Source organism: Oryctolagus cuniculus, chromosome 3 (assembly GCF_051225735.1).
Source record: "Oryctolagus cuniculus isolate XC-2025 breed Fujian yellow rabbit chromosome 3, ASM5122573v1, whole genome shotgun sequence".
NCBI lineage: Eukaryota > Metazoa > Chordata > Mammalia > Lagomorpha > Leporidae > Oryctolagus > Oryctolagus cuniculus.
Genome location: NC_142869.1, coordinates 136,609,247 through 136,634,043, shown reverse-complemented (window position 1 = coordinate 136,634,043; position 24,797 = coordinate 136,609,247). Strand labels below are relative to the sequence as shown.

At 41.2% G+C, this 24,797-nt stretch overlaps 1 protein-coding gene across 3 annotated transcripts in view; it reads right to left on the bottom strand.

Moving 5' to 3' along the window:
* COG5 (component of oligomeric golgi complex 5) overlaps positions 1-24,797 on the bottom strand; it is a 358,927-nt gene that overhangs the window by 131,484 nt on the left and 202,646 nt on the right. For 2 of the 3 annotated variants that reach the window (XM_070071149.2, XM_089328437.1), the window contains exons 9-11: positions 13,193-13,255; positions 8,483-8,595; positions 8,169-8,246 (exon numbers count right to left, since the gene is read on the bottom strand). In XM_070071149.2, the coding sequence (XP_069927250.1) occupies positions 8,169-8,246; positions 8,483-8,595; positions 13,193-13,255 (254 nt within the window). The remainder of the gene's footprint in view (positions 1-8,168; positions 8,247-8,482; positions 8,596-13,192; positions 13,256-24,797) is intronic. The other variant, XM_008258350.5, reaches the window with a different exon arrangement.

Below are 24,797 nucleotides of genomic sequence, written 5' to 3'. Positions count from 1 at the left end.
TGGCGGGGACCCACCCACTGGAGCCACCACTTCCCAGTGTGTGCATCAGTGAGAAGCTGGGGTCAGGAGCACAGCCAGGACTTGAACTCAAGCACCCCAATATTCTTCCTAAAATAATGCAAGTATCTGAAATCTACAGTATCCTTGAAAAATTCTTTAAGAACCCAAATGATGTTTTTGTATTACTTTAATTTTCCCTGCTGACTCTCAATCTTAACTTTTAGTTAATTTATAAGACTGGGGATATTTTCACTGTGAGGTCTTATTTGGCTGATCTTAGTATATGGAGAATTCTGATGGCTAAAACTGGAAATGTTTTCCTCTAGGGAAGACATGCATTTGCTTGTTAAAAAAATTTGTTTTATTTATTTGAACAAAAGCAGAAATACTGAGAAAAAGGAAGAAACAGAAACACAGAAAGAGGGAGCTGGTGCCCTGGCTCACTTGGTTAATCCTCCGCCTGTGGCGCCAGCATCCCATATGGGCACAGCGTTCTAGTCCTGGTTGTTCCTCTTCCAGTCTAGCTCTCTGCTGTGGCCCAGGAAGGCAGTGGAGGATGGCCCAAGTGTTTGGGCGCCTGCACCCACGTGGGAGACCAGGAAGAAGCACTTGGCTTCTGGCTTCGGATCGGCATAGCTCCGGCTGTAGTGGCCATTTGGAGGGTGAACCAACGGAAGTAAGACCTTTCTCTCTGTCTCTCTCTCTCACTGTCTAACTCTGTCAAATAAATAAATTTTAAAAATTTAAAAAAAAGAAAAAGAAACACAGAAAGAGATCTTCCATCCACTGATTCACTCCCCAAATGGCTGCAATAGCAGGGTCGGGCCAGGAGCTCACTATAATTGCATATCTATATATCTATATACCTATATATGAAACTTCATATACACACAGACACACAATCAGATATGAATATGCATGTATGCCTGTAGGAGATTCTCTCACTTTTTTACAAGCTTGATAATATATTAAAAATTCTGGTTTTCTAATTTACCTAGAATTTTAACATATTGACAGGGCCCTTAAAAATACCAAGTCACAGACTAGAAAAAGCAGAAATTATCTAGTCTTTAAGATTAGGAATCATTTATTCTAACATTTGACTTGAAAATCAAACTGGTGGCCAGCGCCGCGGCTCACAAGGCTAATCCTCCGCCTGTGGCGCCGGCACCCGGGTTCTAGTCCCGGTTGGGGCACCGGATTCTGTCCCAGTTGCTCCTCTCCAGTCCAGCTCTCTGCTGTGGCCCGGGAATGCAGTAGAGGATGGCCCAACTCCTTGGGCCCTGCACCCGCATGGGAGACCAGGAGGAAGCACCTGCCTCCTGGTTTTGGATCAGCGCAGCGCACCAGCCGAAGCACACTGGCTGCAACAGCCACTTGGGGGGGTGAACCAATGGAAAAAGGAAGACCTTTCTCTCTGTCTCTCTCACTCATTGTCTATCTGTCAAAAAAAAAAAAAAAAAAAAAGATATAAAAAAAGAAAATCAAACTGGCATATCACTATTTAATTTTTCAACCAAACTGATAATGTCACAGATAGATGAGCTAGATATTTTTCTCATAACATTAAAAGGATTATACAATTGAGTATCCTTAAATTTTTCTAATTAAAATTTGCAATACTATTATCAAATCATTTGATATATCTAAAAGGGCGAAAAAAAACACATTCTTCACAGTTAGAATTCTTATTAGTACTATAGCTGCTCAAAACGTTGAATACATTCCAAATTTAGCTTAATGCTTCCTACACACATGATTACAAGATTCTGCCTGATGATAAAAATTGCTGGCTTAAAAAATGAAAGTATCATATCTATAACTCCCACACACAAGTAAACTGGCTTGATTCTGCAGATGAGAATCTGCAACCTGTTTTCCCCTGTGTGGAACCTGAACAAACTGTCAATAATCTGTTACACTCACTTTCAAGCAAAGTGTTATATATAGTTTAATGATTATATAATGATACAAAATTCTTAACTCGTTTTAAAAGATATCAAAATTGGGGCCGGCACTGTGGTATAGCGGGTTGACACCTGGCCTGAAGCACTGGCATCTATGTGGGTGCCGGTTCTAGTCCCAGCTGCTCCACTTCCAATCCAGCTCTCTGCTATGGCCTCGGAAAGCAGTGGAAGATGGCCCAAGTCTTTGGGCCCCTGCACCCATGTAGGAGACCCAGAAGAAGCTCCTGGCTCCTGGCTTTGGATCGGCGCAGCTCCAGCCATTGCGGCCAATTGGGGAGTGAACCAGTGGATGGAAGAGATCCTTAAGGATATTTTAGTTTAACTGTAGAGTCTTTCTATCTCTCTCTGCCTCTCCTCTCTCTGTGTAACTGACTTTCAAATAAATAAATAAATCTTTAAAAAATATATCAAAACCGAGGGCTGGCAATAGGTACAGCAGTTAGGCTGCTGCCTGGGACACCTGTATTCCATAATAGAGTGCCTGGGTTTGACTCCCTCCTTGTGCTCTGTATTTGTTTCCTGCTAATGTGCACACTGTGGGGTAGCAGGTGATAGATCATGGAGTTGCCTCCTTGCCATCCACATAGGGGACCTGACTGAGTTCTGAGTTTCTGGCTCGGACCTGGCACAGTCCAGGCTGTTGTGGGCATTTGGGAAATGAACAGATGGAAGATCCCTCTTTCTGTCTCTGTGCCTTTCAATTAAAAATATGTAAGAAGGCATTAAAAAAGACACAAAAGTGAACTTGTAATGTCTAATAGTCTGCTTAAAACTCTCATTTTAAAAGGAAAATGATCCATGTAAGATAGATAAAACAATACAAAAATTAGCATCAAAATGAGTAAGTGTGAATTGACATGTATGAATGTATCTTTTCAAATTATCATACGAAGTGAAAAGAAAACAGACTAATTTTACTACAATGCCACGGCATTTATTAAACTAAGCACAAGCACAACCAGTTATCTCAATCAAAGAACAGCTTTCAAAAGACTCTACAGTTAAACTAAAATATCCTTAAGGATCTTTAGACCTGATGTAACTGGCCCAGTTTTACTTTATACTAACCCATTAATGCCCCCCCTTACACTCTGCTATGTTCTTTTTTTCTTTTCATTTGAAAGGACTAAAACAGCTCATGAGCTTTATTCACAATTGAACTCTACTAAGAGATGAAGGGTTGTCTTCTGTTCTAAGAATGAAGTCTTCAGGTAATGTCTGAGCTAACTGGTCTATCTGAGCCAACTGGTCATCCTAAGAATGTGTTCTTTACAACATGATGAACATGGACTGCCAAGCCTTTGAGGAACAGAGAATTACAGAGGCTACCATCACACAGGACTTTTTTTACTCCTCTGACACATTCCTGAGATCAAACTGTTAATATGAATACATGTAGTTTTGTCATATGAAATAAAATCTCTTAGCAAACACCAAGGGAAATTTGGCAATATTAAGTTGAAAACCGAAGCTTGTAAAGTAAATCCAATTTATCCCCAATAAAACAGTATAATGAATAATTCCCACAAGACTTCACAGAGCACAACTAAGGAAAACCATTTTCAGTATTACTATAGCTATAAAATCATGCTAGCTCATAAAGTACTTTAGTAAAGGGAGACAAGTAGTCTTGACACATTGAGTAAACCCTGATATTATCTTACTTAAGGAAGCAGGGTCAATGATTTAAATCTGACACTCTCTATGAATTAAGACAAAGGCATGCCATGCTTTTAGAATTGTTAAAATTGATTTTCCTCACAAGGCACAGTTCTTCATTATGTAGCATCTGCTCAGCTTAGGCATCCCATATGGAACGTGGTTTAAGTCCTGGCTGCTACACTTCTGATCCAGCTCTCTGCTAATGAACCTGGGAAAGCAGTGGAAGATGGCCCACATCTTTGGGCCCTTGGGAGAAATTAATAGAGTCCCAGGCTTTTAGCTTTGGCTCAGACCAGCCCTGTCCATTGCAGCAGTGAACCAGCGGATGGAAGATCTCTAATTCTGCCTTTCAAATAAATACATCTTTAAAAAAAAAACCAGGCCAGCACAGCGGCTCACTTGACTAATCCTCTGCCTGTGGCGCCAGCACCCCGGGTTCTAGTCCCAGTTGGGGCACAGGATTCTGTCCCAGTTGCTCCTCTTCCAGGCCAGCTCTCTGCTGTGGCCTGGGAAGGCAGTGGAGGATGGCCCAAGTGTTCGAGCCCTGCACCCGCATGGGAGACCAGGAGGAAGCACCTGGCTCCTGGCTTCGGATTGGTGCAGCGCCCCGGCCGTAGCGGCCATTTGAGGGGTGAACCAACGGAAGGAAGACCTTTCTCTCTGTCTCTCTCTCTCACCAACTCTGCCTGTCAAAGAAAAAGAAAATCAGTCTTTGAAAAAACAAGCTTCAAGCTTGTATTTTAATTTTGAAAGCACTTAAAATAAGTGAGTAAAATGAAAACATATATCTCTATTCCCAAAAATCCTTTTTAATAGGTATCATAAGCATGCATTTAAAATCTGGCATATAGAAGTTGACAGTGTTCGTTCACTATAAAAATTCATTGTTAGGACAGATGTTTAGCCTAGCAGTTCAGACACTGGTTAAGGTATCTGCATCCCGTAACTGGGTACTCAGGTTCATACCTAGAGTCAATCCCACGCTCCAGCTCCTATCTGCCATTTCCTCCTATCATGGACCCTGGCTGGCAGCAGTGAAGGCTTCAGTAATCGAGTTCTTGCCACTCACATAGGAAACCTGGACTGAGTTCCAGCTCTGGGCTCTGGCTCAGTCCTGCTCCAACCACCGTGGGTGTCTGAGGAATGAACCAGTAGTTGATAGTACTTGTTCTCTGCCTCTCAAATAAATAAGTAAAATTGTTCAAAAAGGAAATTTGTTTTTTAAAAATAAATCATTCACTATTGACAAGAACACATGTAATTTTATGTATTGTTTGCCCAAATCAGAAATGTAAGCTTCTTTTAAATATAGCTATTGTCTCTTTACCTTTTCTTTAATGATGGTTTCACTATAATCTTTTTTAAAGATTTATTTTATTTGAAAGAGAGAGAGTTAGAAAAAGAGAGGGAAAGAGAGATTTGCTGGTTTACTCCCCCAAATGGCTGCAACAACAATGTTTGGGCCAGTCCAGGCCAAAGCCAGGAGCCAGAAGCTTTTTCCAGATCTTCCATGTGGGTGTAGGGGCCCAAACAATTGGGCCATCTTCCACTACCTTCCCAGACATATTAGCAGGGAGCTAGATTGGAAGTGGAGTAGCCAGGACTCAAACCAGTGATATATGGGATGCTGGCGTCACAGGTAGCAACTTTACTTGATATGCCACAATGCCAGCCCCTATAATCTTTTTTAAAGCTTAGTTATTTGGTTTCATATTTACTTGAAAGCCAAGTGACAGAGGGAGAGAGATATAGAGAGACTGATCTTGCATATAGGGGCCATTCCCCAAATGTAAAATATCAGTAACAGTTAGGGCTAGGTCAGGCTGAAGTCAGGAGCCAGGAAGTCCATCTAGGTCTCCCATGTGGGTGGGAGGGACCTAATTACTTGTGCCATCATCCATTGCCTCCCAGAGTGTACATTAAGAGGAAGCTGGATAGAAAGCAGAGGAGGTGGGGCACGCATTGTGGCATAGTGGGTAAAACTGCCACCTGTGACAACATTTCATATGGGTGCTGGGTCATGGCTTGGCTGCTCCACGTCTGAACCAGCTCCCTGCGAAAAGCCCGAGAAAAGCAATGGAAGATGGCTCAAGTGTTTGGGCCCCTGCAATACATGTGGGAAACCTACATAAAGCTCTCAGATCTTGGCTTTGCACTGGTCAAGCTGCAGCAGTTGTGGCCATCTGGGGAATGAATCAGGAGATGGTAGATCTCTCTCTCTCTCTTTTCAAAGATTTATTATTTATTTATTTATTTGAAAGTCAGAGTTACACAGAGAGAGAAGGAGAGGCAGAGAGAAAGAGGTCTTCCATCCGCTGGTTCACTCCCCAACTGGCCACAATGGCCTGAGCTATGCCAATCGAAAGCCAGGAGCCAGGAGGTTCTTCCAGGTCTCCCATGTGGGTGCAAAGGCCCAAGGACTTGGGCCATTTTCTACTGCTTTCCCAGGCCATAGCAGAGATCTAGATGGAAGTGGAGCAGCCGGGTCTCGAACAGGCGCCCATATGGGATGCCTGAACTGCAGGCAGTGGCTTTATCCTCTATGCCACAGCGCCGGCTCCTCTCTCTCTTTTTAACTCTGACTTTTAAAATAAATAAATGAAGCTTAAAAAAAATAAAAAAGCAAGCAAACAAGCAGAGGAAGGACTCAATCCCAGGCACTTCAACATGAGGTGCAGGCATCCCAAGGGGCTGCTTCATTTGCTGTGCCACCACACTGACTCCAAATTATTCTTGTTTAAAGAATGTTAATCAGTTAAAATGGAATGTAAAAACCTATAAAGTATTATATAGTAAAAGCTTGCAATAGGGCCACTGTACACAAAGAGTAAATTAATTTCTTAAACGCCAAAAAACAAAAGAACAAAGACTGCCTGTTTAATTGTTTGCCTGTAAATACAAAGGCCTGATATTAATCAAGCCATCTGCTAGTAAGCACAAAAACTTAGTGACCATACAAATTCCCAAAACTTGCTACTATTTCTTTCATTCAATTAAGAGCTGAGTAGAAAGCAGGATGGTAATCAGGTGTGTACCAGTGTTATGTAGGGAAAAGAGTCACTACAGCAGGTCTGAGATGGTGTGTTTGCAAGTTTAGTCTTGCCAGGAATCTAGGAACTTGGGACTTTGAGAGGGACCCTATGATTCTCTAAATGGTAGGAGTCCTTCACTGACTATAAACTGTACAAACAATATGGTTTATGCTAAACTGCTTTTCTTCTGGAGGCCTAGGGTTCCGGAACATCTCAGGCAATAACTGATCCTGGATAAAGTCCCTGGACTCTTAGATTCAAGAAGATCTCCTGTGGAAAACAACAATTCATACTGCTTGCGATTGAAGGGGTCCCGAGTAACTCCATAGAGCATTCTCATGCTTCTCTCTGGCCCTTGCCCCACGCACCACTTCCCTCTGTTGACTATGCTTCGTTTACTTTCATTGTCATGAATCATAGCTGCGCTGGGTCCAGTGAATCCTCCTAGCAAATCAGCAAACGTGGGGGTGGTCTTATAAACTTCACACTCTTTATAAAATACTTACCACCGTGAATCTGCAAAGGAAATTACCTACATCATGATGCTAGAAATTTAAGAAATTTTTTTTCTTTGAAGCACTGTTAGGACTTAATAATGAATAGAATAATTATTCAATTAGTCATTAAAACCACATGAAAATGAATGAATAAAGTATAGAATCAGGGATTCCTATACATGCAAGAATTGCTATAATCCATCAGGATAACAGATTGATAGATGACAGAAGTGAGATTTTAGAATATGAAAAATGAACACAACAATATGCTTGACAAGAAAAATTAACAATTGAATGGCTCCTATAGCCTTCACTGGGTATATTATAATGACCACTATTTAAACTTATTTATCAAAACTTTTTATCTTATTCTCTAATGGAACTTTTAAAAATATTTACAAATCATAACTGATAGGACAGTAAACAGGAAATCAGTATATATGTTTCAAAATTAGTAACTGAATAGTATTACTAGTGGTGTGTACTCCATAAAAAACTTGCTTCTATTTATATTGTGAGAAAAAAAATCTGCTGCCAAGAATACATTTTCCTATTGTCATTTGACATACATCATTCTGTATGGCATTCTCACTAACAATGCTGCCTCATATCTTCCAATTTTCTGCAAGACAGACATAAAAGTCATCAGTTAAAACTTTGTTTAAATATACCTTAAGGGGCCAGTGCTACGGCATAGTAGGCTAAGCCTCTGTGTGTGGCATCGGCATCCCATATGAGTGCCGGTTCATATCCCGGCTGCTCCTCTTCAGATCAAGCTCTCTACCATGGCCTAAGAAAGCAGTGGAAGATGGCCCAAGTGCTTGGGCCTCTGCAACTGTGTGAGAGACCCAGAGGAAGCTCCTGGCTCCTGGCTTCGGATTGGCCCAGCTCTGGCCATTGTGGCTTTTGGGGAATGAACCAGTGGATAGAAGATCTTTCTCGCTGTCTCTCCCTCATTCTGTAACTGCCTCTCAAATAAATTTTCTATTTAAAAAAAAAAAAAAACATACCTTAACTATTTCTTCAATGAAACAAATGTGAGAAACAGGATCTCTCTTCTTGGTTAATACTTTCTGTAGATGTTGCACCTAAAAATGGAGGGTTGGGGAGAGAATATATATAATTTGCTAATTATAAATAAAACAAATTATAAACCTTAGGCAGCATAAAAAGGTAGGAGGAATCCCATTATACTAGAGCATTTATTATAATCAATTAACAGAGGCATTTTGATTATTTAGATTTAAAAGACTTGCCCAAAGTCACATAATGAAGAAAGAGTTAATTCATAATCAGTGATCTTTCTACTCCCTAAAATACTTACCTGTCCACAAACAGCACAAATATAATCCACAAGTTTCTCCATATTGGTCCACAAGGAAGCACGGAAAGCTGCAGTATTTCCTGGGGTTGGCATGGTAGATCTTCCGGGACCCCCTAATTGAGAGTAATAAGAAATATGAAAAATAAAAATTTCCAAATACAATAAAACATATGTTATTACAAAAAGCATACAAAAAGTAAAAAAAAAAATGAGAAACTGCTTCTTTAAGAAACAGTTCCATTAGTGATATGAAAAGAATTTTAACCAGTGTTTGAAAAACAGAAATGACATGCAGGTGCACACACACATATCTGTACATATGCAACCATGAAGGACAAAATAAAAATTAATTGAAATCGTTTTCTAAAAGGGGAATGAATATGGTGGGGAGCACAAGTGAAAAGATTCAAGGATAGGGCCAGCAATGCAGTGCAGCGGGCTGAGCTGCAGCCTGTGACACCAGCATAATGGAGCGTGGTTCAAGTCCTAGCTGCTTTACTTCTGATCCAGCTTCCTGCTAATGTGCCTGGAAAGGAAGTAGAAGATGGCTCATGTGCTTCAAGACCCCACCATCCAGCTGGGAGACGAGTATGAAGTTCAGGGCTCCTGGCTTTGGTCCAAATCTGGCTGTTGCAGGCATTTGGGGAATGAACCATAAAACTGAAGATCCCCACCCCTAAACCCCGTTTCTCCTCTTCTCATTGTTCCTTTGCCTTTTAATAAATAAATAAATCTTCAAAAGAAAAGATTTAGGGATAGATGGGGATGGCGTTTTGGGTCAGCAGGTTAAGGTACCGCTTTCTGAAGCTGACATCCTATATTGGAATGTCGGTTTGAGTCCCAGCGACTCTGTTTCTTATCCAGCTCCCTACTTAAAGCACATGGGAAGGCAGTGGAAGATGGTCAAGTATTTGGGCCTCTGTCACCCACATGAGAGATCAGGATGAAGTTCTTGGCTCATGGCTTTGTGTGACGCAGATATGACTGTTGTGGCCATTTGGAGAGTGAACCAGCAGATGGACCACCTTTCTTTTTCTCTCTGCTTAAATAAATTCTTGATATTACAAAAAGATTTAGGGATATATAAGTGAGTCTCTAACTCAAATGTTTTACATATTTTAAACATAAATTTAATTTTTAAATTGTACAAGAATGACAAAAGCAAACCCTAAAACTGAGCCACACATAGAAACAAATTTAACTATACCTCAAGTTAATAACACAATCATGTGGACAGAAAACAAGTCATATTGAATCACAGACCACCAACTTTGGTGACATATATATTTTAAGGGCAAAAAGATTACAAAGAAATAGTGAAATTTACTTAACAGATTTGTTGCTGGATTTCCTACTAACAGGGTAATCCCCAATTTAGTTAAAGTATATTTTAGACTGCTGATTAGATCCAATGAAGGTTCTGAACTATAAATAGAAGATACAAATATTTAAAGGAGGTTGGAAGTATTTCCCAACTCTTACCACTGAAAAGAGCAGAGAAATGACAACTCCTCAATAGCAATAAGCATAGCTAGCACCCAAATTTTTACTTTCAAGTATCATCTCCTGAACACACACACACACAGAGGGGCAAGGAGAAGGGGAGGCTCACTGGCCAAAAAACAAACTGATACTTTTTATGGAGTAGTGAAAATAAAGGAGTTTTCAAAATATACATGGAAAATATATATTGTGAGAAAACTATGCACACATTTCAAAATTAACCACAATAAATCTTTTTTAATCCCATTTGTTCAAAGATCACTCACACAACATGAACCTGGCATATATTATATCAGGGAGCAAAGACTGTTTAAAGACAAATGGAGATTTCTCACAAAGACACATGAACTTGACTGGCAGGGGCTACCACGTAACAAATTGGAAAAATTTGGCTGCTGCTATGGTGAAGCGTGTCCTGCAGTGCCAGAATCCCATATGGGCACCGGTTCAAATCAAATCAAAAGGTTCATGCTTCCTTATTATCCTCTCATTCCACCCAAGAAGCAAACCATCTACCTTGAAATTTCTTTGACCTCTGTTCCACTTCCAATCCAGATCCCTGCTAATTTGCCTGAGAAAGCAGCAGAAGGTGACCCAAGTGTTTGGACCTCTGTCACCCAGGTGGGAGACCCACAAGAAGTGCCTGGCTCCTGGTTTCCAATCAGCCCAGCTCTGGCTATTAAAGTCATCTAGGGAAGTAAACCAGCAGTTGGAAGATAACTCTGCCTTGCTACTAAATAAATAGATCTTTAAAAAAAACAAATTGAGAAAATTTTGCCATGATGAATAATAGAAGTATTGATGGTAATAGATAATAAAACAATGCTTTAAAAAACAATTCATGGGGCCAGCGCCATGGCTCACTTGGTCAATCCTCTGCCGGCAGTGCTCACATCCCATATGGGCCCCTCTTCCAGCCCAGCTCTCTGCTATGGCCCGGGAAGGCAGTGGAGGATGGCCCAAGTGCTTGGGCCCTGAAACCGCATAGGAGACCAGGAAGAAGCACCTGGCTCCTGGCTTCGGATCAGTGTAGTTGCGGCTGTGGCGGCCATTCAGGGGATGAACCAACGGAAGGAAGACCTTTTTCTCTGTCTCTCTGTCAAATAAAAAATGAAAAAATGAAAAAATTCATAAGTTCATAATGGAAATCAAATATTTAGAAAGGACGGAAACTATTCTTGACCAAAGAGGGCCAGTTAATAAGTGAAAAATGATAATTTGAAAAAAAATGTCTGGCAAATAAGATACAGATCAGGTCTTCTGGTAGGTTTTGTCCTTGCCTTGTAACTGAATGTTAACCTGATTATCAAGTTTGTTTCTTCTTCAAAATTGTGCTTTAAAACCCCACTACCACCAGCCCCTCTGGGTTCTTCCTCTCTTGGAGCCCCCCTCCAGGCCACTCTGGCTGGAGGTCTCTGACTTAAATAAATCTTGCTTTTAAATACATCTTGCTTCTCTCTCTGCCTTGTCTGCCTGGAAATTCTTCTATGTGTGAGACAAAGAACTGAGGTAATCTTTTCTCTGCTGCTGTTTCAAGCATAACATTTTGGTGCTGTGACTCGGAGAGCAACTCCAATGTGATGTGGATCCTGCTCGAGTTCTATTCCAGCCAGCGTTGGGTCATCGTGCTGGATGAGCGAGCATGTGGGACTGCTCTTGCTTTGCTTTTTGGAGTTTCACTCTCCTCCATGGCATCTCTCATTTTCTCAAAAACACCATGTCCTGTCAGCCAGTTAAAAGCGGTTAATACGTCTGCCGGCCTTAAGACTCAGGAACTAGGCTTGCTGATTAGGCCAGAGCAATCCCCTGGAGCTGAGACTCAGTTCTAACCCTTCCCTGGTGTGGACTGGCCCGTTGGGAAGGAGCTGGGAAACCGCCTAGAGATGACTGAGGAACTCTGGCCAGGGCGCCCCCCGGTGTGTTCTGAAAATCTTTTGGCTGGACCCCAGTCCCTGACAAGCCTGTGTGGATGCTGGGGTGTGAAACTGCACAGTCCCTCCCCACTTGAGTGGATCAGCCCTTCACATGGGACTTGGAGAAGGCCTTGAGACAACTGACAGATTCTGGCGGGGGCAACACTCCAATGCTTCTGGAAGTTCTCTTGACCTGGGCATCACAGCCGACAGCTGGAGCAGTGTTGGGTGGGGAAACACACTTTCCTGCAGGGAGTGAGTCCCCTGCTGTTTTGGAGTCCTCACAAGCTGTAAAGCCAGAGGCTCCACTTCACTCTTCATGCTGGTCCTCAGCTATGGGAATGTTGGACAAGTACAACTGAGCTTCCTCTCGCAGGGATCAGCCCATCGTGCAGGACTGGGAGAAGGGCTTGGAGTAACCTTGAAATTCAGGCCAGGGCCACTTTCTGGCATTTTTCAAGGGCTCCCTGATTAGGCTCCAGCCTGTTGGGGTGTTGGGCCAAAACTGCAGATCAGTGTGTTGGCAAGACTAGGTGCATCTCTGAGTGAGGACATGGGCTCCAGGCTCCATGCCTCAATCAGTTTTTCCTTTACTCCAGATCCTGACAAGATCATCTTCTTTCTGCTCCTCTAAATGCTTTTCCTTGAGGTTGCCTCAATTCCTACAAACTCGAATTCCTGGTCCCATTAGTGGGTATTGCCTAGATATTTCGTTTGCCAATTCTGGGTTAAAGTGTAATTATCCCTATTGCAGACTGGCAATTTGTCAATCTAGACTTCCAGTAAGCCCCCACAATACCCAAACTTGTGTAGACAAGTCTCAACATGTCTCTGGTATCCCCACCTTCCTTCTCAAGTCCACTCTTTTGGGTGCCCTCTGTCAGGTCCTTCCTATATAGCTCATAATTCAGAGGAGGTTTATTGGGGAGAATTTTATTCCCCCACTATGCTTCTTTGTTCCTTCACCTGCCTAGTCACCAACCTAAGTGGTAAACAGGACTGGTACTCTCTCTCTAAACTCTAGCTTGAAAACACCTTTGCTAAGGCTCTAGCCATCAAGGCTCATTGTAGAAATCAGGCCTATTAGATAAGATCCAAGGTTAAGAGGCACGGAACAACTATTTTTCCTTAGGTATAAGAACAAAGCAACAGTATATATTTGACCAGGTAGAGGCCCATCCTAGCACACCACTATTAAGGGAACTGATTATTCCCTGCACGTACGTGCTATTCTGACAAATGTATACCCTAGGCTACTGCCATAGAGGATTGAGCAAGAGTGGGTAATACGTACTAATCACACCCTCACTTCTTCTCTTCCCGTGGGCTTCAGTGCACGTCTGGACAGCACAGGGAGCTGTTTTGAGAGAGGGTTTTGAGACATCTCTCAGACGAAGGAGAGATAAGAACTGAGGCATGCTTCTGTTTTTATCCTCTCATTCCAGCCAAGAAGCATACCACCTACTTTGAGATTTCTATGACCCCTGAGCTTAAAGAAAAATACCTCATCTTTTTCTGCCCCACCACCTGGCCTGGTTACAAGCTAGAGAATGGAGATGTTAGCCTAAGTGAGTTGTGAAGAGTGCCAGTCCCTTTACTCTGACTCCCTGTCTCGGAACTCTGTCTCCCGAATGGCCGCTTGCCTCTGTTTCCCTGCATGTGCTCCAACATACATTAAATTTTTTCCAGATTCTGCCACAGGGTCCTTGGTTCTATTTAGTGAGCCACGGGGGCACGGGGGGGGGGGGGGTGTCTTTCTGTTATCATGTTTGATTATTGTTGAGGCTTTTAATCCCTGGTGGAGAAGAGTTCTTATCAGGTGAACATTGTGCCATTGTTGTAATTTTGCCTGGAGGTGTCTAGAGAAGACTCTAGGTCCAATAACTTCAGATGATATGGAATATATATGGATTAATCCATATGATGAAGTCTTCCTGAGATATCTCCTGAGCCGACTCCTCATCCCAGAGGCTAGTTTGACTGACAGCCCCATGATTAAACACTTCCAGTACTGGCTTTTGGTCTGGGGTGTAAGGTTACTGTCTCTTTGCAGGGCCTTCAGTTTTTCTCCCTCTAGCTTTCCTCTTTGTGGGTTCTTACAGGAGCTTCCTTGTAGGTCACTGCCCTTTATTCTGTCACCTATCAGATTTTTCCACTTAAGAATCTCTCTGGAGGGGTGCCCATCTGCTCTGATGGATGCCCTCTCCCATTAAACCTAACATAATGGTGAACAAGCTCCAGTGGTGACTCAAATTTAATTTAAAATCTAAAAAGATATCTTTGATAAATAACAATATCATGCATGAAAATTTGGTTCAGCTATAACTGGACATCGGGTTTAAAGGAATTTCTCTCTTGAATCTAGGGAGATCACTGCCTTACAATTTTTGCATTTTAACTTGCCAAACTTGTTCTGTAACTTAGTTTAACAAAGCCAGACAAAATAGCAATGGATAATCAGCTCTTGTCAGCCCCCTAAAATGGATTTTACAGTCTCTGGTTTATGTCACTGATTTCCACCTAGAATTTTATGAAAAGGGGTAGAATTCCATATAAAGGTAATTTTGATCTTAATTCAGATAGCATCTTAAGTCATCTAGGTGTAATTACTAAATGTAAATTGGGTAAAGGTAAATGAGATAAATGTGTCTAAATGTAAACTTTGGTACTCTTAGCACCTTATTATTCCATGGAAAAACTATTTGGGTTTGTTAACAAACATGTTTTCATAAATTGTCTATATGAAAAATAACAAAACTGTTTGAAAGTAACTAAGGTTGAAATTCAATGTGTTATCTTATTTAGAAACGGTCATCTTAATTTGGAGATTTTTAAGGGGTTATTGTAAAATGTAAATCAAAGAAATCAGCAGATGAAAAAAGGTCACAAGTATAGAAATATGTTCTTGATAAGGAAGGTTAAGAAGGAAAGAGACTTTTTCAATAATGAAAGGACATGGTTTGCAAGAATTACTTTATCCAAATGGCTAGTTTACTCTAGACTGGAATGGAAAATATAGAAAGGTTTAAGTAAGCTGTAGAAGATGTGAGGAAGTCACAGAAGGTTATGAAAGAAAGAAATCTTGGGGACAAACACTATTAATCTATTTTTCTTTGACACAGAATTAGAATCTGATCCTCCATTAAAGTAATACGGTTTTTCTGTAGTACATATATGTTAGTCAATATTCTGAAATAGTCAAAAATCTGTTTAAAAACTGCAGCATCTCCTTTCAATAGTTTTATTTAATTTGTGATTCTGTCAGATTTCTAGCCAGCTCCATTAGGCTATTTTCTCTTCCCTAGTTCTGACTCTGTTCAAATTGTTCCAAGTTATGGGATGATTCTATATGATAACTCTTAGATTTAAGATTTTATTTCCGATTTACAGGATGACCAAACAGACAGATTTTGTGTACTGTCAAAATAATCTATTTTATTATCTTAATCTCTGTTAAGTTCTAATTGTTTAAAAACAGCTGAGTTTTTTTTAATTAAAACAGTTATGGTTTGTTTGAAAATATATTCATTCTAAAGCATTTAAGTAATCACTTTGTAACAATGATCAAATCTGGTCTATATTATGTCATGATATTAAGGGATCCTGTTCCTATCAGATATTTTAAACCTTCTAGGCATCTTGGACAGGCATTCAAAAAATTCAAAGTTCCAAATTCTCTGGACATTGATATTTCCAGTTGGGCCCCTGGAAGTATCAAAGGACATATCTCTCATCTTGTAGAGATACCAACTAATAAGACTAGATGGATTATATTAAAGGTACAGTTGAGATGTGAAGAGGTACTAAATTTTAACTTATGATAATATAAAATGCTACTAATACAAATGTCCAAAAGCTACAAAAGACTAACAATTTCATTGTGCTGTTATCAGACATGGTGGTTATCTTAATGAGAACAGCCCAAAGGCCTAAAAGGGATAAATGTTTCATAAAACCCTACAGGTGCTTATAAAAATACCAGGTGGAGTAAGTGCCTCTTCTTGTTGGTTAATGAGCTTATAATTTTAAACATAGCTACTTAAAGTCCTTTGTCACCCACAGTTTTATATTCTCCAAACACTAAAAATCAGATTTATTGCTCATGGAAGTTAAAACATTGTTCATTCTGTTTAAATGTGTCCTCTTTTAATTTCCAAAGAACTTCTTTTTCCTTGTCCTCTATTGTATTCAATATTTTGGGACAGTTCTGTAAGCAGATATAGCCAATAACGACTACAGGTTCCAACTAAGAAAAAGTTGTGATTCAGGTTACTAAGAGCAGGAAGTAATTCTAATCGATTGATGGTAATCTAAAAAAAAAAAAAAACAGTTAAAGATTTTAAGAAGCTATTACTGAAACAGTTTTATTGATATATGTTATACGGATGCACATATTTTATGTCTACATGGGAAAATTTATTAAGAGCTCTGTTTCAATTGGCTTATAGATAAAACATTGCTGATAAATTTAAACTGCTAAAAAGAAGATATCTTTTTGTTGTTGTTGTTCACAGGACCTAAATCAATCTCTGTAGCAGATGTTTTTAAATTGTTGGTAGACAGAAACTAAAAATGTTCAAGTCACAGACATGTTTGCACTAGAGTTTGCTGGTCAAACAAGTTACACTTGTGTTAGATGTTTTATGATGTTTCTAAACACATGTACTCTTGTCTTCAAAGCTATAAAAGGCATTGGACCTTTTAAAAAATATTTTTGTATGTTGTTATTTAACAATTAAAACTGTTTGCTAAGTTTTCACTTGCTACTAAGTTACTAAGAGTAAGCAAACCGGGAAGCTTGATTTGCTGCTTCATTTCTCTATTTTTTGCAAGATGGGAAACTCACTCTACTCTGAAGGACCCTCCAGGATGTACAGCTTGATCTTTAGACCTTATAAACAAATTTCTGTAATAACAGCCTGGCCACATAGAAGACCAAATAACACAGCCAAAATGACAGTTTAAATTATGATTTCACAGCTAGATTTACTTTGCCATGGGCACAATAAACAGACAAAACCTCCCTTTTCAAATCAAATGAAGGGTGCCAATTCTTGTCCTAGCTGTTCCATTTCTGATCCAGCTCTCTGCTATGGCCTGGAAAAGCAGTAGAAGATGGCCCAAGGGCCGGCGCCGCGGCTAATCCTTTGCCTGCGGCGCCGGCACCCTGGGTTCTAGTCCTGGTTGGAGCGCCAGATTCTGTCCCGGTTGCTCCTATTCCTGTCCAGCTCTCTGCTGTGGCCCGGGAGTGCAGTGGAGGATGGCCCAGGTCCTTGGGCCCTGCACCCCATGGGAGACCAGGAGAAGTACCTGGCTCCTGGCTTCGGATCAGCGCGTTGAGCTGGCTGCAGCGCACCGGCTGGAGCGGCCATTGAGGGGTGAACCAACGGAAAAAAAGGAAGACCTTTCTGTCTGTCTCTCTCTCTCTGTCCACTCTGCCTGTCAAAAAAAAATTTAATAAAAAAAAAAAAAAAAAAAAAAAGATGGCCCAAGTCCTTGAGCCCCTACACCGCATGGGAGTCCCAGAAGTTGTTCCTGGCTCCTGGCTTCAGATTGGCGCGGGTCCAGCCATTGTGGCCAACTAGGGAGAGAACCAGCAGATGGAAGACCTCTCTCTCTCTCTCTCTCTGCCTCTCTTGCTCTGTGTAACTCTTTTAAATAAATAAAGAAATCTTTTTTTAAAAAGTTTTACTAATAATTTCAAAATTTATAGAAGGTGGTCTGCATGTTAGGTGTTAAAATGAGGACATGGCTTTCCTCATGGGCACTGTCTACCTCACAGAAAAACCACTATCAGAACAGGCCTGTAACTACATATTTCTAGCGTGGGCCACCAAAGATTAGGGATGGGACTGAGCACCCCCTTGACTCGCATCCTTTTAAACATTTCCTCTGGTCTACTTTAACAGACCAGGAGGAAGAGGAGCAAGTTAGGCAGCAGGAACAATGTAAAGATAGGTTGCAGGTCAATTAATGGCTACTTTACACAGTGATCTGCCATCAATGAGACCCAACAGGCAAGTCCACCGCAAATGGCATTGGTTTTCGATGTGGAAAGCCAGGACTTCAGATGGACATAGAAACCAGCTTGTAAAGAGTCCTGGGAGCTCTGCTAGCCAAGAGCTGGGTCTGTGAATAGATAGATAGGTCTGGGCCTCATACTTGGCCAGCTCTTTAGCCCACCTGATTATTATCAAGTCCCTTCTTTCAGTTTCTATTTGCCTCTCAATGGGAAAACTTCTTCATGTTTTAGATAGCTCCTCACTTTGGTCCTCTAATAATGACTTTGTCCTTTGGTTTGGACCCTGTGAGTTTAATCTGCTTGTTAGATTCATTTTCTCCAGACTTTAAACGGTGAAATTCTAGATGGTCATGTACATGAAACCTCAGATGGAAGCAGTTTCTGCAAGCTGGTACTATGTACCCCTTGAGAGGACACTTGCTGCAACCCTGCCTTGACTGCTGCTCCCTACTCCACCCCTGTGCAGCTTGAAGAAGCCAGAGTGGCATACTTTCATATTCAGAAGTTAGGGTCCATTCTTCTGGGGGAGGCAATGTGAGGAGTCAGATGAGTTAACAGGCAGTCAGGATGGCCCTGGTGGAAGTTTAAGGTGCAAAATGCTTCCCCCAAAAGTTACCTTTAGCAGGGTCAAAAGTGCCTGTCCCATTTCTTAGACATTTTCAGTTTTATCATCAAAATAGCAAGGAAGTGAGGATCCCATCCTTCTGAGTTCACAGTTTACTGTAAAAACAAGTTACCTATCCCATCCCTTGGCATATAAGATTACAGATCAGGTCTTTTGGTGGGTTTTGTCTTTGCTTTGTAATTGAATGTCAGCCTGATTATCAAGTTTTTTTTTCTTCCCCAAAACTGCTTAAGAACCCCACTACAATCAGCCCCTTTGGGTTTTTCCTTTCTTGGAACCTCCCTCCAGGCCACTGTGGCTGGAGGTCTCTAACTTAAATAAATCTTGCTTTTAAATACAAAAAAAAAAAAAAAAAAAGCCATTTGGCAACTACTAGTGTAGTGATTAAATAAGGGAAAAATTAACAATGGGTACCAAAATATTAAGTGAGCTGTCAAGTCAAACAAGGTATTTACATGGCCTCTAAATACACACCATAAATTACTATGTACAAAGAAAGGACTGCTTTCACCAAAAGCAGTCTGAACTACAGCACTTCAACAAAGTGGTCCCATTTAGCATGAGCAATAATAAGACAATCTGATGTAATTTTATTGTTCTGACCCAATGCAGTCTCCTTTTATCCATGCTTTCACTTTCTGGGGTTTTAGTTATCCTCTATCAACCACAATCTATTAGATGAAAAATTCCATAGGGGCTGGCACTGTGGCACAGCGGGTTAATGCCCTAGCCTGCAGTGCCGGCATCCCATATGGACGCCAGTTCTAGTCCCGGCTGCTCCACTTCCTATCCAGCTCTCTGCTATGGCTAGGGATAGCAGTAGAAGATGGCCCAAGTCCTTGGACCCCTGCACCCACGTGGGAGACCTGGAAGAAGCTCCTGGCTCCTGGCTTTGGATCAGCGTAGCTCCGGCCATTGCGGCCAATTGGGGAGTGAACCAGCAGATGGAAGACCTCTCCCCTCTCTGTGTAACTGACTTTCAAATAAATAAATCTTCAAAAAAATTCCATAAGTAAAGAGTTTTAAGTTTTAAAATGAATGCCCTTCTGAGTAGTGCAATGCAATCTCCAGCCATTTCATTCTGTTCTGCCCAGATGTGAATCATGCCTTTATCCAGGGTGTCCATGCTGTATATACTACTTGTCCATTAGTCGCTTAGCAATCATCTCAGTTATTAGGTTCATTGTTGAGGTGTTCATGTGTCCATGCTCAAGTAACCTTTATTTTACTTACTACTTAAGATTTAGAATAGTAAAATACAATTTTACTAGTATAGTAAAAGTACTATATTTTACTGCACAAGAGCAGGATGTTGGCAATTTTATCACAGTATCATTTTGTTATAGTTTTTATTATAGCTATTATTGTTAATCTCTTATTGTACCCCATTTGTGAATTAGACTATACCACAGGTACACATGTGTAGGAAAAAACATGGTATAAGTAGAGTTCAGTGCTATCTGAAGTTTCAGGTTTTCACTAGGGGTAGTGGGTATTCCTTCAAGACAAACAAGATTGTTACAATGGAAAAATACGTATTCCCTTACTATCAGTGAAAAAAAGCATGAAAAACAGATATATCCAGGCAAATTCAGACTATGAGCTCACCAATTAAACAAAAGGCAGTAGAAGTAGTTTTGACTAAGAGTCTAGAGATGACAGAACTATATGATCCCTGATTGGTTTAAAAAGAGAAAAGAACTTTGAGGGAAATTTTGAGGAGTAACTGAAAATTTTTGAATGTGAATTGCATAGTAAGCAATATCTGTCTATCAACATAAAATCTGTTCAGAGTGAGAATGTCTAAGAATGTTCTTGGGCGGCCGGCACCGCGGCTCACTAGGCTAATCCTCCGCCTTGCGGTGCCGGCACACCGGGTTCTAGTCCCGGTCGGGGTGCCGGATTCTGTCCCGGTTGCCCCTCTTCCAGGCCAGCTCTCTGCTGTGGCCAGGGAGTGCAGTGGAGGATGGCCCAAGTGCTTGGGCCCTGCACCCCATGGGAGACCAGGAGAAGCACCTGGCTCCTGCCATCAGATCAGCGCGGTGCGCCGGCCGCAGCGCGCCGGCTGCAGCGGCTATTGGAGGGTGAACCAACGGCAAAGGAAGACCTTTCTCTCTGTGTCTCTCTCTCACTGTCCACTCTGCCTGTCAAAAAAAAAAAAAAAAAAAAAAAAAAAAGAATGTTCTTGGGCTGGCACCGTGGCTCACTAGGCTAATCCTCCGCCTGCGGTGCCAGCACCCCGGGTTCTAGTCCCGGTTGGTCGGGGCGCCAGATTCTGTCCCGGTTGCTCCTCTTCCAGTCCAGCTGTCTGCTGTGGCCCAGGAAGGCAGTGAAGGATGGCTCAAGTGCTTGGGCCCTGCACCCGCATGGGAGACCAGGAGAAGCACCTGGCTCCTGGCTTCAGATCAGCGCAGTGCGCCGGCTGCAGTGTGCCAGCCACAGCAGCCACTGGGGGGTGAACCAACAGAAAAGGAAGACCTTTCTCTCTGTCTCTCTCTCTTACTGTCCACTCTGCCTGTCAAAAAAAAAAAAAAAAAAAAAAAGAATGTTCTTGTAAATAATATACCCACTACAGGGCTGCACTTAGTGGACTAGCACCATGGTGTAGTGGGTAAAGCCACCATGTGTGTCACTGGCATCCCATAATGTCCTTTGTCCCATAATGGTGGTTGGGGTCCTGGATGCTTCACTTCTGATCCACCTCCCTGCTAATATACCTGGGAAAGCAGCAGAAGATGGCCCAGTGCTTAGTCCCCAGAACTCATGTGGGAGACCTGGAAGAAGTTCCTGGCTCCTGGCTTTGGTCTGGCCCAGCCCCATCCATTGCTGCCATTTGGGAAGTGAACTAGACAATGGAAGATTGATCTCTCTCTCTGTAGCTCTTTCAAATAAATAAGTAAATCTCCCGTCTCTGGTTCACTCCCCAAACAGCCACAACTGCCAGAGCTGGGCTGATCTGAAACCAGGAGTTTCTTCTGGGTCTCCCACGTGGATGCAGGGGCCCAGGCACTTGGGCCATCCTCCGCTGCTTTCCCAGGCCATAGCAGAGCTGGATCAGAAGTGGAGCAGCCAGGACTCAAACCGGCACCCATATGAGATGCCGCACTGCAGATGTCACCTTAACCTACTGTGCCACAGTTTAGGCACAGTACCTAGTTTTTAAGGAAGACAAAATCAAGAAAACCAGAGGCACTCCATGTCTAAGCTGCCTTACTCTAGGTTTCTGACAATTCTATGTTTAGAAAAGAATTGTATCTACTTTTAGCAGATGCTTAATTTTATTGAGTCTGATAATAATGGAAAGCAATTAAAAAAGAAATCTAGAGGAAAAACATTAGCATTAAAAATATGAATAATTCCTCTTTGAAATCTAGGTCTAATTAATTTTTAAAATTCTTCAGTGTGCAAAGACTATTAAGGAAATGCATACAGAGACTAGAGAGAGAATACCGTAATAATCTGTAGCTGTCTCATATGCTATATGAAAAACAAACTCAAAATAGTAAGGGAATTGTGTGTAGTACATTTATGAGCATTAGAAAATATTAATCAAATCTAGAACCTACATGGCAAAGTTCTCTTTGAAAAACATTATGGAATTCACCAATTCATTAATCTCTTAAAGTAAATATAAACTGAATATTTTGTCTACTGTATTTATTTTGGAAAAACTGAGCCACAAGGAGATGAGATCAGAAACATGGGTTCAGCTAGTTGTAGATGCTTGATTTTTCTTCTGACACATAAAACATTTCCATGCTCATTAGCTAAAGACATATTGTTGAAAATATAAACATGATAGAAATGATTAACTGAGCACAGAACAGTTGTATTAGGAAGGGAAAGAAGAATTATTAATAGAGAAAATTATTCTGTTACCAGTTAGCTTTAACAGATTGGAGGAGTAAAATAAATAAATCAAATTTTTATTAAAATGATAAAAGAAAGGTTCCTTAAGGAAATACTATTTGAGAACTATTTCTAGCTATTGATGCCAGATTAAAATCATTTTCTATACTACTCTTTGGAAACCAATGAAAATAAGAAAAAGCAGAAAAAAATGTCAACTTCAAAAAATAATCAGATAAAACCTCAAACTTAAGATTATGAATCATACAAGACAAATGTGATAGGTAAATCAAAATGAAGAAGGAATTACACAGTTGACATCATAGACCATAATCAAGAAACAAATTGCTTTTCAAATCAACTGAAAAAATTTGGACAGACTACTGAATGGTTCTTTGATTACTGCTCAGATCTACAAATGTGGATGGGCCAGGGAGGAAGCCACTGAAAAGTTCACTATGACAGAATGACAAGGAATGAAAAGCTCGGGCCAGCGCCATGGCTCACTTGGTTAATCCTCGGCCTGCAGCACCGGCATCCCATATCGGTGCCGGGTTCTAGTCCTGGTTGCCCCTCTTCCAGTCCAGCTCTCTGCTGTGGCCCGGGAAGGCAGTGGAGGATGGCCCAAGTGGTTGGGCCTCTGCACCCACATGGGAGACCAGGAGGAAGCACCTGGCTCCTGGCTTCGGACTGGCGCGGCTCTGCCTGTGGCAGCCATTTGGGGGGTGAACCAACGGAAGGAAGACCTTTCTCTCTGTTTCTCTCTCTCTCTCACTGTCTAACTCTATCTGACAAAAAAGGAAAAAAAAAAAAAAAGAAATGAAAAGCTCAAAGAGAAACTAATGAAATGATACTAGTATTGTATAAGAAATTAGCCCTCTAATGTGGGGACTCTACTGGGGATAAAGTGAAAGAAAAGAGAGAAAAAACTCTGAGAACACTAGGTTGCAATGTAGAAATAGTTTAAATATCTTTACCAAGAGCCTCACTGAACTTTTGAATGTTTTTGAAAATACTAAGAAAAATTCACTCCCAAGATAAAACAAAACAAAGAGTGGTTATTTTTGACAACAAACCTCAATTAAAATTGTAGATTGCCTTAGGACTTTCCCTACAAACATTCCCACACTATCCTTAAAAAAAAAAACTAGAAGAAAGATGTATTCGTTCTCCTGAAAAGCAGACTTGCAGAAACAGAAGGAGAGATAGAGAGGGAGGAAGAGAGGGAGAGAGATCTTCCATCAGCTGGTTCAACCCCTAAATTAATGCAACAGCCAGGGCTGGGCCAGGCCAAAGTCAGCAGACAGGAACTGCATCTGGATTTCTCACATAGGTGACTGGGGACAAAGCACTGAAACTATCTTTCAATGCTTTCCTAGCATTATCAGGAAGCTGGAGCAGATGTAGCGCAGCTGGGACCTGAACTAGTGCTCATATGCAACACTGGCATTGCAGGCAGTGGCTCAACCAACTTCACCACAAGGCCTTCAAAGATGAATAATAATAAACAATGGACTTAACATAGATACTGGGGACAGAGGAAGGAAGAGGAAAGGAACACAAGCTACAAGCAATGATAAACACACATCACCAAAGGAATTCCCCAAAGAAACAACTGCCAAGTGTTACTCAGCTTTCCACTGCAACTACAGGAAACATTCACACTGCAAAAGTGCAAAAGAGAAGAAAACCAAACTAGAACAAATAAAAAATTATAATGAACAAGCATGGAAATAACAGCATGGAAAAGAGGCAAGAGGAAATTATACAAAATTAATTACAAAGATATAAAAGGAATGATGGATAAGTTTTCAGATATGGAAAACAAAGATCTACTACATGCAAAAAGGTCCTGGAAAGAACAAATGAAACAGAAAAATATTCAATATACAATGGAAGAAAAACTCTTCTGTAAAAGGAAACATACTCTAACTCAGAAAAAAAAAAATATATATATATATACAGAGCTCTAAATCTCCAAGATACAGCCTAAAGAAGCTAATAAAATACAAAGATAAAGGAAGAACCAAATAAGAGTAAGTCAGGGGCGGTGCTGTGGCACAGTAGGCCAATCCTCCTCCTGCAGTGCCGGCATCCTATATAGGCATTGATTCCTGTCCCCACTGTTCCTCTTCTGATCGAGCTCTTTGCTAATGCCTTGGAAAAGCAGTGGAAGATAACCCAAATACTTGGGCCTCAGCACCTGTGTGGGAGACCCAGAAGAAGCTCCTGGCTCCTTGCTACAGTTTGGCCCAGCTCCGACTGTTGTGGCCATTTGGGGAGTGAATCAGAAGATGGAGGTCTCTCCCTCTAAGTCTGCCTCTCAAATAAATAAAATCTTTAAAAAAAAAAAAAAGATGAAGAAGAGCAATTTAGTTATGCAGGGAATAAAAATCTGATTAG